This window comes from Gossypium hirsutum, chromosome D08 (assembly GCF_007990345.1).
Source record: "Gossypium hirsutum isolate 1008001.06 chromosome D08, Gossypium_hirsutum_v2.1, whole genome shotgun sequence".
NCBI lineage: Eukaryota > Viridiplantae > Streptophyta > Magnoliopsida > Malvales > Malvaceae > Gossypium > Gossypium hirsutum.
Window position 1 is genome coordinate 32,527,845 of NC_053444.1, and position 18,425 is coordinate 32,546,269.

Sequence of the window (18,425 nt, forward strand, 5' to 3'; positions counted from 1 at the left end):
GTTTTACCTATTGAAATCTCCTCTCTCCGAGTATTAGTTGAGCTAGAGTTAGATGAAGCAGGATGGATCTAATCGTGATGTGATCAGTTGAACTGAAGAAAAGAGTTAAAAGATATCCATTAGGGTCAGATGTACCAGAAGTAAATGATAGAGCCCATAATAAACAGGGTCGTTTCAGAGAATTCCACGATATGGCTGGATGTTGAAAAAGATCTTTCCTCAACGAAAGGATTTTAGAGGGAAATGAATGCCAAACCGGAAATGTCCCTATGTCGTAAAGAAGACCTTTTCCAAAGAAACGCTGATCCTGAGTGAGTTTGCTAATCCTATAAACTCGGATCTAGTTAAGAAATATTTTGTTTAAAGAAGAAGAAAGGATCAAGGTGGAAACCTGCAAAGGGGACTTTGAGTCAAAAAAAAAAGAATGAAAAATGAAAAATGATGAAAAAGTAAAATGGAGAGGTTAAGGAGAAAACCCGCAAAGGGCACCTTAGGCCAAAGGGGATTTGAGTTGAAAACCCGAAAAGGCCGGCTCAAATATTGATCAGAATAGGGCATGAAGTGATCGGAGCAACTCATATCTTGATCAGATTGGGGCATGTGGTAATCTTGTTATACTTGAATCAACAGGAAAGGGTAGGCGACAAAGCACTGTAGATATCCTAAACACATGTCAAACTCAAAATGGTCTTTAGAAAGTTTTTACAGAGAAATTCAAGCTGCGATATCTGGGGCACCTTATTCTCATATATTTATATTAAATTTGTTGTTCTTGGGATACTTCATTCTTTTCCAAAATACACATTCCCGATCAATTTCTTTGTTATCATTCTTTACTGTTTTTGGATAATTTATTCCTTTCTAGCTATGCTCAGAACCAACTTTATTCTTATCCATTATTATGACCCTTTTTGCAAGAATGTTGCATTGGAATAATGATTAATGGACTAATAAAACTTTCACAAAGGAAGTTTTGCATATTACTCTAAAAAGTTTCTAAATAATATAGGAACCTGAAGTAGGACTATTGTTTAGAGCACACCAAATTTAAAGGTTGGAAATTTGAGAAGGAAGAGTCTAATTTTAGATTTTTCTCTTTGGATTTTGTTGTCAAATGCATTGATTGACAAGATGCCATGTTGGTGACAAAGTTTAAATAAATAAGCAAGCAACGATCACCAGGCAAGAGGAAGAGGTTACCTTGGAGAAGAGAGCCTTCATCTGCGCATAAGTCTTTGGTACGATACCTTGAGAATGGTGTAAGGGACCAGACAGACTTAGAACTCGTATCCTTGAATTGTGATGGGAAAGGACTGAGGAAAAGCCATATATTTCTACCCTTGGGTTGCAGTGGGGAAAAATGGTACAAGTTGTGTATCCTAGTGGATTGAACTTTGAAGTTCATGGTGGGGGCCATATGATTAAGTGTTTCTTTGGAAATGCCAGCCGAGCAAGAAGGCATTGTAGCACGTTAGTGATAAAGCCTTAATAAACCTCGAACAATGATAACTTAAGCGATAAAGAAAGATCGTTGTCAAAAATGACATTCTGCAGTCATGCAAACATCATTTATACATACCTAGTTAGAAGCATTTGACTCATTCTGATCATGACGTCCTAATCACTAAACATAATTAAGTTCATAAACGAATTATATAGGTCATGTTCCCCAGAGAACAGATCGGTAAAATCACAAGTCCTATATCCCTAGCCAGTAGTGGAATAGGTTGGAAACTATAGATCTTGTCTCCCTAAGCAGTAGCGGAGCAGATCAAAGATGAAAAATCTTATCTTCAAGAGTAAGGAAGAAGATTTAAGGCATAAGTCCTATATCCCTGACCAACAGTGGAATAGGTTGGAAATTACAGATCTTTCTCCCTAAGCAGTAGCGGAGTAGATCGAAGACGGCGAATCTTATCTTCAAGTGTAAGGAAGCAGATTAAAGCTGATAATCCTATCTCCCTGAAGTTGTAGTGGAGGGGATTAAAGTAATAAATCTTATCTCTCTGAAGTTGCAGCAGAGTGAATCACATCGGGTCTTATCCCCATGAAGTTGCAGTGGAGCAGACTGAGTAAGCAGGTATTATCCCCCTGAAGTTGCAGTGGGGAAGATTGAAGATGACAAATCTTATCTCCCTGAAGTTACAGTGGAGCAGATTAAAGCCGATAATCCTATCTCCCTAAAGTTGTAGTGGAGCGGATTAAAGTAATAGATCTTATCTCTCTGAAGTTACAGTAGAGTGGATCGCATCAGGTCTTATCTCCTTGAGGTTGCAGTGGAGCAGACTCAGAAAACAAGTCTTATCCCCCTGAAGTCATAGTGGGGCAGACTGAAGAAGCAAATCTTATCTCCCTGAGGTTGTAGTGGAGCAGATTGAAGTCGATAATCCTATCTCCCTGAAGTTGTAGTGGAGTGGATTAAAGTAATAGATCCAATCTCCCTGAAGTTGTAGTGGAGCGGATCAAAATGATCTCATCTCTCTGAAGTTACAGTAGAGTAGACCACATCAGAATTACCTTTAAAGTTGCAGCAGAACAAGTTGAAGCTACAAGTCTTATTTCCCTGAAGTTGCAGGGTAGTAGACCTAGCATAGCAAAATTTTGTTCTTGGCAAAACTACAAGGTACAAATCCTATCTCCCTGATATTGCAGAGGAGTGGATCGAAGCACCAATGCCCATTCCTCTGAAGATGCAGCATGATGGAATAAGACTACTTGAAAAGAAGAGCACCAAGGTCCAAGCACGACCAGGCAAAATTGGTCCTTTTTTAGTCTTTGCTCTATTCTCGTTACACAACAATGAGCAAAGAGAGACAGCTGTAATAGGCCCAATTTGCCCGGGGCCCATTCAGAATAAGCAGAAAAACAAAAAAATGATAAATATAATAAGAGTCCAATACAGTCCAGTATTACAAGTTCAAATCCAAGCCCAGATTACATTAAGCCTCAAACCCACTAAACGTCAGTCCAAAAAAAATACCCAAAACCTCAGGCCCAATACACGATGGCCCGATTTGAAGAAAATGCTAGAAACCCTAGGCATTCAGCCCTAGCACGAGCGCTGCAACAGTAGCCTCCAGCGTTGTTCTCTCCAACCGCCGCAACAGTAGGCTCCATGCGCTGTGCCGAGCCGTGCCACGTCAACGTACAGCCTCACACCAGCACTGTACTTGCAACAAACAGAGGCAGACAGAACGCAACAAAGAAGAGCAGAAATCGACAGCAAATACTAGGAAAAAATGAGAAAAATAGAAATAGCAGAGAGAGAAATGCTTTTTTTTTCTTTCTTTTTTTTTATTCGGCTATATAAAAAGCCAATACAAACACTATAACGAGTATGCATATACAACTTAAGAAATCAAAAACAAAAAATTCAGAGAAATAGAGTTTTAAAGGTGATTTTGAATCGTACTTTCGCTAGTTTTATGTTTTCTTTTTAATTTTTCTTCGTTCTTCCCTTTTTTTACAGCTTTGCTCATTAATAGTATGAAATAAAAGGCAAAGAGAGAGGGGGGAGAGAAATTTACCTGGTAGCCGAGATGTCGTTCGCTCCGTCGCAATCGGAGTTGGACGAGGGATCTGGGCCTCCAAGCGTCGGTTTGCTGAGTGGCGCTAAGGGTGCTGTAGCTTTAGGTTTTTTTAAAAAAAATGAAAGGAAGCTGCTGATACTTTAGGGGTTTTTTAGTTTATAAGCACCCTAAGAAACGGCGTCGTTTGAGGCCGTGACCGGTGGTCTCAAAACGGCGTCGTATGATGCTAGCATCCACGTGGTGACCCGACCCGAGGGAAGGATCCGCGCGTTTCCTTTCAATGGCCTATTTGTGTGCCAGGTCCTCCACTTTTGCACTTTGGTTCAATCTAGTTTCTGTTGTTTCTTTAAATTGGGCCGTCTATTTTTCTTCGGGTTTCATCTTAGTCCACATGCAACACTACGTTTTGAGAAGGGTTGGGAATATTTCCCTTTTGAGCCCCCTTAGTTATTCGTGCGTTCAATGTGGTTCGCACCTCTTGTATTTATTTTTGAATTTGCTCTTAAATTTTAGTCTTGATTGCAAATTAGTCCTTCTGATTGTTTTGTTACTATTATTATTATCATTATAATTCAATTTCATTATTATTACTATTATAATAATAATAATAATAATTACTATTGTTATTATTACTATTACCGCTTTGTATTATTAATATTATTATATTTGATTATATTTCTACTTACTTTTTCTATATATAATTATTACCTTATTATTTATCATTATTTCAAACTATTTTTTTTATATCTCATATCTTCATTTAGCTTTACAATGAATATTGTTTCATTTTCTTCATACGAGTCCAATATAGTATATATCTTTAGCAACTTTTATTTTATAATATTCTTTTAAAATCCATTTTTTATATATTCTGCATGTAAATATCACGTAATAATATTCTTATACAACGTTATTTTTATACATATTCAATGTTTATATTAAATTATTTCATTATACATACATACCTATATAATATTCTATGGACTACAAGTTTTATATTTTTCTTATTTTTCTATATATATATATTATTTCTTTCAAATTCTTTATTTTTTATTTCTACTTATCTCAACATTTTACACCTACTATATCATATATATAATGTTATTTATTTTGGTTATTTCAATTTCTAGTATATTATTTATTTTAAATTTTTGTACATATACTTTATTGATTTACAATTTCCATTTCTTTCATGTCATTTGTTTTTAGCTATTTCAAAACTTGTACATTTGGTTCGTATTTGCATTAATTGGCTTGTTTTTTTTATTAGTTTTTGAATGTTGATAGTGATATTAGCATGATATACAATAGAGATTATTGTTGTTATGTTTGTTTGTTTGTATTTATTGATTATTCATTATTCCTTAGTGTATGCTTTAGTTTACGATTTATCATTGCGCATTGTACATTATTAGACAATCGTTTTTTTATTCATTCAAAAGATTTAAATATCAAAATTATTTTATACAAGTCTTTTAAAATAACGCAACACTCGGAATTTGGAATATCCTCGAAAAGATTGTGTCCTAACTTACTGGATTCCAATCTTTCTCGAGATTTAAGAAACCGAATATCCCTTTTAATTAAAACATAAATAAAAAGCTCATTCTCGAGAATTCGATACGTGGTGTCCTAACGCATTGGATATGACATATTGTTCTCTCGAGATGAGGATTTTTCTAATAAATGAATAAAGGCAATATTCGATATTTAGGAATTTTGTGAAATCGAGTCCTAACTTACTGGGTTTTGATTTTCTCATTTGACCCAAATAGTCGGATATCTTTCTCAAATGCATAGATTTTAAAAGTCAAAAGATAAATTTAATTTTGAGGATTTAAAATGTTGCACTCTAACTTATTGAGTGTGACGATTTATTTCTTTGAAATAAGTGAGTCTCATCGTCAAATTCATTTTATTCGAATTTTCTTTTCAAAGGATCGTATTTTAAAATCTTTTCAAAATTTTGACATTAAGACATTAAACAATCGATTCGGTACCAATTTTGGGAGTTACGAGGGTGCTAACCCTTCCTTGTGCGTAACCGACTCCCGAACCTATTTTCTCAAAATTCGCAGACCAAAATTGTTTTTAAAGGTGAACCGATCACACCTCAATAAAGGATCGGTGGCGACTCCCATTTCCCTTTTTAAAAGTCGATCCCCGTTTTTCAAAATTAAAAAAATGGTTTCGACAATCATTATGCTCTCCCAGGGTCTATTGTTTAAACAAGCCTAAATTAAATACTTAAATTGCTAGAATTACTACTTTTGTCCATCCACTATCATTTTCCACTAATTACACCATGTGGAACTACAACAAAAATGACCTTTAGCAACATCCATAAGAGTTTATGCAACGGTTTTGTGATCGTTGTGTATGTGATCGTTGCCTAAGCTCAAAGGCAACACTTATTTCATTTTAAACAACAATTTATTTTAATGTTGTTATTAGTATTTTAGGTAACGGTTTTTTTAATTATTAAATGCAACATTTATTTGAAAAAATACCGTTATTTTTTACGGTTAATGCAACATTACATGGCTAATACCTAAAATCAAAAGCAACACTTTTTGTTTTTAAGTAAAGATTTATTTTAATGTTGTTGTTAGTGTTTCACGCAATGTTTTTTTTTGGTACATGCAATATTTACTTGAAAGAAAATGAAACATTTTTTTTACCATTATTGCAACGTTATGAGAGTGTTACCTAAAAGTGAAAGCGAGCATCTTTTTCCCTTTTAAATAAAAATTATTTTAATGCTTTCATTGGTGTTTTAGGCAATGGTTTTTTATTGTAACACCTCTAACCCGTCTTTGTTGTTGGAATAGTGTTATGGAATATTATAGCATTTAACAAACCAAATACCAACATAACCATTCAATTGATACTTTAAATATCCAATATTCAATATCAATCATCAATCATAATATATATACAAATAGGGGCTTTAAAATGAGCTTACAGGACCTTAAAAATAGTTTGGAAACAATCAAAGACTAATCTGAAATAAAAAAAAATGAAAAATTTTGAAAACAGGGGTCACACAGGCGTGTAGCAGAGCCTAGGCCATGTGGCTCAGGAACATGGTTGTGTGGCCAAATCGTGTATAGTTTCAAAATAAGGTCACATAGTCGTGTCGCAAACCGTGTACCTGTTCATGTGTAAATCGAAATAGGGTCACACGGCCGTGTCACAGACCGTGTGTTCGTTTGTGTCCAAATCGAAATAAGGTCACATGACCGTATCTCCAAGCAGTGTAACATCTTGATGTTTTGTGGAAAAAAATGCATCTAAAAATCAATTAGACACACGAGCTTGTGAGGTAGCTGTGTGTGGCACATGGTCGTGTGACAGCTTGTGTCCTAGGCTGTGTGCACCTAAAATGGCTTCTAAAACAAGGAAAATCTCCACTTATCACTTGGGTACCAAGTTAAACCAAAACCAATCATTTACCTTCAAAACACACTCAAACATGCTTGAAATATACCAAATCATTCAACCAAAGTACCTAACCAATATGCCCTCATTGGCACCACATTTCAACAAATCAAAACAATTAAAATGAATATAATCAAACATACCAAAACTACTAAGGTAAACTTAGTTATAAACTTTGACTTCTACCAATTAATTGCTAACATATTTTAGGCATATCATGTATCAACTAATTTCAAGTAATCATCAAACATAAAACCAAGCATGTAACTAACTCATTCATGACAACATTTAGCTATAATGAAAGCACACCACCTTCAAGCTATCAACAATTTGACTATTACTATCACATTTAATACATAATTACATAACCATTAAAAACTAACATGATTGAAATCAACCAAAATAACTATAACACATCCTACGTACATGCTAAAACTAAAATAACCAACCACCAACACTTGAGATCGGGATTGCTGCTGGATGCTGAGTCGATGATTGAACCGCTAAGTACCTAACCTGTGCACGGGAAAAACAAAATCGTACGCTAAATATAACTCAGTAGTATTTTCATAATCTGAACATTAAAAGAAAAATATAATACATTTAAATGCTCAAATTAAGACTAGATGATGCTATGCTAATATCAATTCAAATGTGCAATTCATATAGACATTATTTTACCATATACATTTTACTAATGATAATACATGGCAAATTTAATTCATACATATTCATTCCCAATTTGGTTTCCAATAAACATTTGATTTCATATCACTTGTTATTTCAATAGCATTTTCATTTCAAAATTGTTAACTCAAGTTTACCATTTACTTCCCCTATTAACACAATTTGGACTCAAATAGATACACGGATCAAACCAACACACCAGTTTGACACCCAGTGTTGCATCGGATAAATTCGAAGAAAATATTTGCGCCTAACGCTAAAATAAGTTGACACCTAGTGTCTCATCGGTTATACTAAAGCAAATTAACACTCAGTGCTTCATTGACTCGTAGTTGAAGTATCTCTGAACTCTCCATGTCCTATGGCATGCTATATATATCCAACTTAACCTGAACAGTTAATTGGTTTTTCATTTCATATTTCAATACCAACAAATGTTTAAATTCACATTTATTTTCATCATTTATACATTTATTCACTTAATAACAACTATAGTACATATATTCAATTCATACATTTATAAAAATACATATATTTATCAAATATGCACAATTGAGTCCTCATAATAATCAATTGATTCAAATCAGCCCAATTGAACAATAAAATCTCACCTCAAATGCTTACCATGGACAAACAAATCACTATGTATCAAATTGTAAATCGGTTCGGATTATAGAAACACAAACCGTAAACTCTGAGCTATTCGTCGACAACCTTGTCTTTTCCCTTCTTTTTTGAGAAATCTGGGTCAACGTCAGCTACAAAATAAAATAAAAAACACATTGCATCAATACACAAACAATTTCACATTTAATTTCTAATTTATGCAACTTTTACATTTTATTCAATTTAGTCCCTAAAACCAGAACTAACATAACTTTCACATTTAACCCCAAAATTTCATACCAATTTCACCCATAGCCTAATTTAAGTCCCTATTTTTCATTTCTACACCAAAGTTTTAAAAAAAATTTCAATTTGGTCCCTAATGCACAAAATCAACAATTAATTTTACAATTTAGCCCTTTTCCAATTTTAAACATAAAGTCTATCAAAATAACACCTCAAATTCCAAATACTCATCAATGGTAACATCCTAGATCTTTAACAGCATAAAAAATTATGACACGAGTAAACTAGTTTGTGGTATTGAAATTCTAAAAACATAAAAATTATAAGAAAATGACTAAATTAAATTAATCAATTTAAGTTTGAAATATTTGAGCGGTAAGGCGGGACGTTCTTCTCTTCTCGCCCCTTAGGTTCGGCTTTTGCATGAAATAAGGATGAAATGTTTTAGTTTACTGCTCCACCAATTTGTTTTATGTTATTTTATTTTATTATGTTATTTTATTTTATTATGTTTTTGTAATTTTATTTATTTTAAGTAAAATGTTCAACATTTTAACATCTAAAACCATGTTGCCGTCCACTTAGATATAGAACATTGGTTTAATTATTTTATAAGTCCCTTAATTATGCTTTATTTTATGATTTAATTATAATTCAACTTTTGATTCTTACGCAATTTAGTTCTTATACCTAAATTAAGCACCAATCCAAAAAAATTTCTTAACCAAAATTCAATTCACCTCCAATTTAACTCCGTAAATATCTAATAAAAATATTTATGAATCCAGTTTACAAAAACGAAGCCTCGAAACTACTTTTTTCTAACACAATTAACTTTCAAGTCGTTACATTTATAATTAAATGACCCGTTTATTTGACGGAGTAACCAACTTTTTTTATATTTATTGCAACGTTATATGATGATTACCTAAACTAAAAAGCAACATTTTTTTTCTTTCAAATAACAATTTATTTGTCATTGACATTTTAGCCACAAATCCTTATAGGTAAATGCAACATTTTTTAAGGAAAAATTAACAACGCTTTGTGCAACATTTTTCCTTACATTTTTGCAGTATTCTTCTTAAAAATTACAAGCAAATATGAAAACATAAAATTCCCTTGAGCATTGAAGAACTATTAATAACTCAAATATGTCAAAACTTTCAAAAAGTACTCAGACCATATATAATAATATTTAAAAATATTGTTTTAAATTCTAAACTCACATAAAATAAACAAAAGAAAAACAAAGTTTCTTCAAAACAAAGAAGACAAGCAACCTTTTAGCAACTTCCAAGACTTGTCATTCCCTCATGCTTGGCAAACTTTAAAGAAAAAGTAATTTCAGTATGTGTAATAAAAATTTATCAATAACTAATGAAAATAGGAAATTATTTACCTCCATAAAATCAGATAGATGATGCTCTTCATTCAAATCTTACCTCTTTAAAAATATTTAAAATCAAAATGCAAGTAAAAAAGAAGTAAAATATGACAATCTCAATTCATTTTTCAAGTTCTAATCTAAATAAAATAATACCTAAAAAGGATGATGCATAGCTAAAAATTATGGAGCATGTCTAGTTGGTGTTCCATTTGGGGAACTACCGATATCATTGGGAGATTGAGCTCTGAACAAGAAATCAAACATACCTGACGGGATAACCAAGCTAGGATTGCATTGTCACAAAGCTTCTAATTTTGATTGTAGCCCATGTGCTATCTCTGACTTGTGTTGGTCTAGTTTTCTTTTTGTAAGTCTTCTTCTGCTTTTCTTATCTTGTGTTCACTTGCTCTTACTGAACTTTTGAGCATTATTGGAAGCAACTTTTTTCAAAAAATTGTAGTGACCCCTCTCCTATATAATCGAACACGTCCACCATATTCATTTCAATCATCTCATTGAATTTCTCATTAGCTAAGTTGCTCTCTCCTTATGTTTGTATTTGTGTTCTTCAAGCTTGGCCTGAATATTTCAATTAATATGAATTAGTTAGAATTAATTTAAACAATGACATACTAATTTGAAAAAATAAATAATATTGTAACTTACTATTTTTTCTGTTGTTTTCATCCAGTGCTTTCCCTTCCTTTGACTTACGAGTTGTAATAAACATCTCAATTTGTGAAGGTTGCTCATTACCCTCTATTTTGAAGCACATATATAAAATAGTATTATTTGGTATAAAATATACAAAGGAGGCATTTTACTTACCAATTTCTCACGTATTCTTGCAACCACTCCTGTGCGCGTATTCTTTTGTTTATCACGGTTTTCTTTGTTTTTTTATACTTGTTTCCTAGTGCGAGAAAAAACAAATTTATATTGTATTAAAATAATACATATGCAATAACTTTTATATGGAAACATATATAGTAACTTATACCCCGGAGTTTCCGATAATCAAGTAAGGCAACAAAGTGATCCATGAGAATACTGGAAGGACTTTGATAATTTCCTAAAATCCTTTTCTTGAGCTTTGATTTGTAACCTCTCCATCAATCTTTTACCGTATGGAACACCCATTCTTTTCCTTTATCAGAGACAATATATTTAGCCTATAACAATAATCAAAATTATAATCAAAACATAATATATTTTATTTTTAAGAGATAAGTCTAAACGACACCATATATTCACATATTTCCATAAACGTTCCTTCTTTGCTGGGGCATGATGCCAAGTGGTGCAAGTAAGGGGAACAAATTTTGAATTACGAGCCAAAGTTCCCAAAACCCTTTTGACAAAAAATCACAGGTTGAGGAGGAGAAATTCATTAATGTTGAAAAACGGATGATACAAGAGGAGCTTCGACTACATTTATTTAAATATTGAAAAATCTTATTCTAATCAATGTCAAATAGAAGAAGCGTAATTTTATACGGATTCTAGTTATGCCGCATGGTCCGTACACAGATTCCCTTTGTTTTACCACTGTATTTCTATAACAATAATTCAGGTCACACAACTCTAACAACATATTTTATCATCCCCAATCAGTTGTTCATTTTCAGAGTGAGTGTTTTCTTCGCGTTCCTTAAGAGTTCGTACAAGTATACTTTTACAAGTTGTCGAAGCTTCTAAGTTTTTTCTTTGAGGTAGCTAATTTAAAATATAGTAAAAATAAACCAAAGTTAAAAGTAATTTCAAAATAAAATTTAAATTTGAAATTAAGGTACATACCTTCATCTTCTTGAACTTGAGCAACATCCTCAACTTCAAGTTATGTTGAAGCTGAACATCCTCCTCCTCGTTAGACTAACATTTAGTGCCATTATCACTGTTCACTTTCCCTTATTTCATACTCAGGGTGTTCAGCATTTTGGCAAAACTTCTTTTTCCTAATGAATTGTCCAACACTGATCCCTTTACAATAATGTTTCCAATGGGTGCGAAGTTAACTCTTTCTTGATCCATTTTTTTTGATGGGGCAAGTGATAAATGTCTTGTGTTTATAATCAGACTTACAAAGTGCACTTCATTGGAACATCCCACTGTTTCTCGAGATAATGATTGCTTATATCTAATGCCAATAGAAGCCACGAATGGTATTGTTACTGGACTTTGAGGACGTTAAAAGAATCATTGTCACACATGTTTATTGAAAAATTAATTGGTACGGTATTAATATTTAAAAATTGAATTAAAATGTTTTTAAATAAAGTTTATAATTGATGTACACCTCGGGAATATATTAATTTATGAACTATTATGAATCACATGATATCACTCAGTGAAATTATGAATAAATGTTTATAAAATTTTATAAAATACTTTATTTAATTATTGAACCGATATGTTCATGTGATTCAGTAACAGTAAATAAATTAATGTAGGAGGAAATACATCAAACATAATCTTTTCATTTAAATAGCTAACTAACTAGCTATTAATTACACATTTTTTGCCTCATTTTTATGTGCAAAAAGATAATAGTTTTGCTCTATGTGAATAATAAAAACTGGAAAAGAAAAAAACAAAATTTTAAACAACACCAAAATAATAATAAGAAAGTAATTTATGACTGTAAGATTGAATCAGAGAGGAAAGCAAATTATGATGCAACGTAACGTATCCTTGAAAAATGACTCCTCCAAATATTTACACTCTGACATCTTCAGAGACAGCCTCGTCATTTGATCTTGCCTCATATTACCAACCATTGAAATCCATAGCTATGTCTCAGGCATCGCACTTGGTAGCAGTGAGACCATCCTCCGCAGGCGGTGGTGGTGACGAGCTTTCATCATCACCTTGACCATTCTCCCGTAAAGGTTGTTGCTCTACTAGTGCGACAGCGGCAGCTAACGAGTCGGCTATCGGTTTAATGACCAAAATGCCCTCGCCGACCGCTGCGAAGGTGAAGGTGATAAGGAACACGGTTACAGCAATTCCATTGTAGGTGGGCTTGTCTGGCCTCCAAAACGCAGACATTCCCATCAGCAGAACTTGCAATGGCAAGCCAATCAGGATGGTTAAAGCAAGGGCAAAGATACGGAGCTTGAGGGCCTTGTTGATTACTTGAGACACAACTTTCCAGAATGATAACAAGAAGCACAAAATAAAAATAACCCCAAAAAGGCCAAATAAAATGGTGCTTAGCAAAGGGTAGTCACAGAAAACCAAGGCTTCATTGCCGTGGTCCATGTCGGGGATGAACCAAGTCCGATGAAAAGGTTGGGGGAGACGTACCTTGAAACCACCGAGGAAGACAAAGTAAACCTGTAAAAGGAAAAGGGGAAGGCAAGAGGCGAAGACGTAGAAAACGCTGAAGAAGCTTTTGTGGGTTGTCTTCTTGACGGAGACATCCAGCAAGAAGAGTAGGATGATTAGGAACCCAGGCTCGAAGAAGCCCAAGGAGAGAACCAGGTGGAGTTTGCAGAAATTAGCTTGCTGGGGCAGCGTTAGCCTTGGGAAGAGAGGATACAAATAAAACCTGCGAAAGGAGGGCAGGCGTAGCACTTCGGTGAGGGACCACAAGATGATGAAGATGACAAAAAGGAATCGGACGGTCCAGAGAGAGTTGAAGTTCTGCAAATGACGGGAGCTCCTGGATTTGAAACGGAGGAGTAGTATGAAGCAAATAGAGAAAACAGACAAAACGAGGAGGGCAGCAATGAAGGCGACGTAGAAGAAATTGATGGCGGAAAAAAATATCATGGCACACAGGTACGTGGCTATAAGATATGGCAGTGGCGGAATTCGTTGGAAGATGTGTTAACTGTGCGGTGGTGGTGGAGGAGATGGCGGTGGCAGTCATAAAATTTGGAAGAAAGCGAGATAATAACCCAAGGCATAATTGGGCGGTCGGAAGGGGTATTGGGGGAGAGAATAGGGGTTGATTTCTCTCCCCTCTTCCCAACCGGCGGGAAAACAAGCCGGTGAGCACAACTAGATTAGGACTTTCTTGGGTTTGTCGGATCATAAAATGGTTTGACAATTTTTTTGTGGTGATATGTAATGCCTGCTTTAATTTCGGCTCTTTTCTGGTTTCTAGCTGTTATTTTTAGGACATGCACACAATTTTTCAGGGTTATTTAACCTTATAGAATTTATGTTTATTGTTTTCCCTCGAAAATAAATAAATTAGAAAGCTGTCAGCGGTTTGGACAATTTTATAGGGATTTTCATGGATATATGCCATTGGTTAACGATTGTAACAACAAACAGAATTTCTTCTACTGCTTTATTATTATTATTTATATCATTCTTTGGTTTCATGTTTGATGAGGCACCTCATCTTAGCTGTTCAAAGGAATAATTATTATTATTAATGGTATTGAATCTCTTCACCACCGTATCAAATTGATTAATAAGACCAAAAATTAATTAAGATGGTTGGTTGCTTAATTTCTTATTCACCTCACCTTGCTCTTTCAGTTTATCAAACATTTATGTACAATTTAATGCTCATCCAATCTTCTCAAATATCTGCAATCTCCCTATCCTCAAGCCCTCCCGTAAATGATATTTTACCTCGATATAGATTTTGAAATAAATATAAAAACATAATAATTTATTAATATTTAATATTCAACCAAAAACATCGGAAGTTAAACCCAAAATATTTTATATACATATTATAAAAAGTAACATTTTATCATATTTGAGTTTAAATTTAGTATTTGCTATCTTGTTTTTTACCTTGGTTGAGTAGAAAAATATAAGGATGAGAGAAAAGAGTGGGAAAATGGATACAAAGATTTTGAATGTTCTTGGTAGGAAAGAAAATTTAGAGAAAAAATTAAGTTGCTATCATAATAAGTAAAATCAATCTTTCCAAATTAAAATGATAAGGGAAGAGAAAATGAGAGATGTTAGAGTTGTGTGACCCGAATCCTTGTTAAACAAATAAAATATAGTGGCAAAATAAGAGGGTCTGTGTAGGGCTTAAGGTTGGAGGCTCCCACAATACGGACCATGCTGCACAAGTAGAATCCATATAGAATTACACTACTCTTATTTGACATTGATTAGAATAAGATTTTTCGATGTAGTCAAAACTCTTCTTGTATCTGAATTTCTCCTCATCTGCCCGTGGTTTTTCTCCCGAAAGGGTTGCCACATAAAATCTGTATTTTTTAGAGACTTTGTATGTTAGTACAAAATTATGTATTTTTCAAAAAAAATCTCTCATTTTTCAACTCTATCAAGTCAAGTAATAGATTGAATTTTTTTTTTAATTTTCCTTTTTTTCCTACCAAGTACACCAATTTGCTTTTAACTCTTACCAAGTAAAGCTTAAAACTTACCATGCTAAACTTCAATATTTTTTTATTCATCTTTACTCGTATAGTACTACTCAACTATAAACAAATAGTTAGGGTTGAATCTAATTAACTAAGGATCAATCAAAATCTTTCTATTTCAATAATGTGAGTGAAAGACCTTTTAGTGAACATGTTGGCATGTACAGAAAGTCTATATATTCAATAAACTTTAGATGATAAGTTAAAATAAAGACTAATTACCTCTTAAATTGACGATCCAATAAACTATATATTAACATATAGATAAGAATGATCTGAATCTGACTTCATTGATTTCACCAACAAGATAATAAAGGCCATGAAAAGTGCTTCTAAACGATAACAAGGAACAGAAAAGCTACCTCTCTTTCAACATAAAGAAAAGCAACAGCTGAAATGGAATCTATTCTGTAGAATATATATTATATATACACATTCTTGAAGCTTCAGATCCCATGTTCGGCTCTCTGTCCTCCACTAAACCCTCAAAAGAATGCAATTTCTATGTGAATGTTTGCCAACACATCCATGATATATGAAGATGATGCTTCATCTGCAAATCAACTTGCTACCTATCTCGAAACTCCTTTTGGTTTTCCATATAATAATATTGTAGCAACAAGGAAACTTACCAGCTCGTTGTTTTCCTTTTTTTTTTTCATTTTCCAAAGAGACCCTCTATTATTGGCTGATAATGAGAACTTAATTAACCCCTAATTAAGGGTTTGACTTTTGGGACTTGGATCAGTTCCTCAACTCGATATGAGACAGGAAACTGACAAATTAGTATTATACCTAAAACGACATGAAGACAGGTAGGGGAGAGACTCACAAAAACACAAGTAGTCATTATAACTGGAGAGTTGAAAGAACACATACAATCATCTTATAGAAAGAACTATGATGAAAATTAACCCTTGTCTGTTCAGACGAAAACAAGCCCACAGCGTCAAAACTTCTCATCATTACCCCAATCTTCTGCATGTCAATTACAACAACCTTAGCTTCTATGAAACAAAAACCCTTGTAATAAAAAACGAAAAGGCTAGAAGAATAAGTAAATGATTATCCACCACCTGGATTAACACTTAAAATCATGCACCGATGATGAAAGCTAAGATGGAGCAGTAAGTGGAAGCAGTAATTAAGGGGAATGAAGCCTGGTCCAAGAGCACAGATGGAAATTTAGGGTTAGCAAGAAAAGGTGTCCTTGAACCAGGCAACATTCCCCTCAACAAGAAAAGCTTCCCCATGCTTATCAACAGCAACATTTTCTTTCTGTATGTGCACAAACTTTCTTCTCAATATAACCATTCTTTCGCGGGTTTTGTGCGATACTAATCTTTGATGATGAACATAATCATTTGGTTTTTCAAGAGAAAGTAAAAGGCGGTGAAAGTGAGAGAGATGGGGTGGGTTGGGTCAGCTTTTTCTTTGGTACGCTTAAAATATGTATATATTCCTCTATAAACCCTAATTAATATATATGCACAGACAGATGACAGAATCCTGTAAAACATTGCCGTTTGGATTCGGTCATTATTATCTTCTTAATTATTATTGGAATTGTGGGCTCTTGTTTCACTAAAGTTTAAGCAGTTGAGACTAGACGTAAAATTGTCAATAATCTATGAAAAATTGTTTGATAGATATTTATACTCCACCATTATAGGTTTGATAAATATATTAGATATAAATAAAAAGTTAAATATATAAATAAATGTGAAATTTTTCATATCTTCAAATAATTATTTATGATCTATTTGTTTTTAGATATATAATATCTGTAACACCTCTAAATTTGTTAGACCATAAAATTAATAATAAATCTAGATAGTGTAGGATTAATTTCTTGATAAAAGGAGAGGGTTGAGTGATGCTAGGGAAAGTTGAAATAATAAAAAGAATGATGTGATATCTTAATTTGAGCTAGGGACTAAATCATAAAGATATGAAAAGTTTTGGGATTCAAGTATGAGTATCCAAAATTTGAAGGGTTCAAGTATAAACACGAAAAAAATTGAAGCACTAAAATTGAAAATAACCCAATCTCTTATGAATGCAATTAGTGCACAAGGACCAAATTGAATAAGTGAAAAATATAGGGGACTAAATTGTAATTTTACCAAAAGTGAGAAGTGATTTAAGGATGGAGTTTTGAAGAAAAATAAAGGGTAAAATGGTCCTTACCTAAATTAGATAATTACATGGTGTAACAAATAAGGAAGAAAAGTGTTAAATTATGATTGGTTGAATATTTTATTATTTTATAAGATATTTTAATATTTTAATTAACTAAATTAATGAGATATTTTTATAGAAAAATGTAGAATTTTCTTTCATCTTTCATGCTTCTCACGTTACTATTTATATATATATGAAGAGGAGGTTTATTTTCTTACATTTTGGTCCCTTGCCATGAAATTTCACTATTTCTCTCAAATTTCTTGAAAGTTTCCATAGTCACTCAAAAGAAGAAATGAAGTAGGGACACTACAGAGTTAGAATATCATTTTTGGGGATGAAAGTAGAAAAGACAAGAATGGAAGTGATAAAGAAATAAAAAAGGAAGTTATTGTTAAAAGGAGGTAAGTGTTCATTTTAATTTCATTGACATTTCAAAGTAATAAGTTAAGGATTGTACTAAATTGAGTGTTTAATATGTGAATTTTATTTAAGTATTGGTGATGGAAAGTATATTATAAATTGTAATCAATAGATAGTGATATAATTTGTGTTATGAGAAGTAATGATTAAAACTATATGTTAATGATATGTGAGCTTTAAGAACTATATTGAATAATAATTCAACAGTGATGATATACATTATCAAGTGACCTTATAAAACAATTTAATAGTTGATAGGTAAAATAAATGTTAAGTGTTGGTATGAGTGATATAAATCATAATAAGTAAATAAATTCATTAAAACAGTTTTGAATAGTAGCAGTAGTTTAACTTTGAAAAGTAACAAAAAATTGTAGAAATCAATTTAGAGATTGCATTAAACATGGAATTAATCTTATTGAGTCTAGTTTTTTATAAAATAAATGGTGTAAGTAAAGGAATTTTAGATTATGAGATATATGAATTTTTGTGAGACAAGGTCAAAATGACTTCGGGTTTTCCTATTTTGACTTTGAAAAATTATTACAAAGTGTA

At 32.9% G+C, this 18,425-nt stretch overlaps 1 protein-coding gene across 1 annotated transcript; it reads right to left on the reverse strand.

Annotated features, from left to right (window-relative positions):
* Positions 1-12,517: 12,517 nt before the first annotated feature.
* LOC107908773 (uncharacterized) lies at positions 12,518-13,998 on the reverse strand. Its single transcript, XM_016836042.2, has one exon. It carries the CDS (start codon positions 13,672-13,674, stop codon positions 12,697-12,699), a length of 978 nt encoding a protein of 325 aa, XP_016691531.2. The 5' UTR covers positions 13,675-13,998; the 3' UTR covers positions 12,518-12,696.
* Between the last annotated feature and the right edge of the window lie 4,427 nt (positions 13,999-18,425).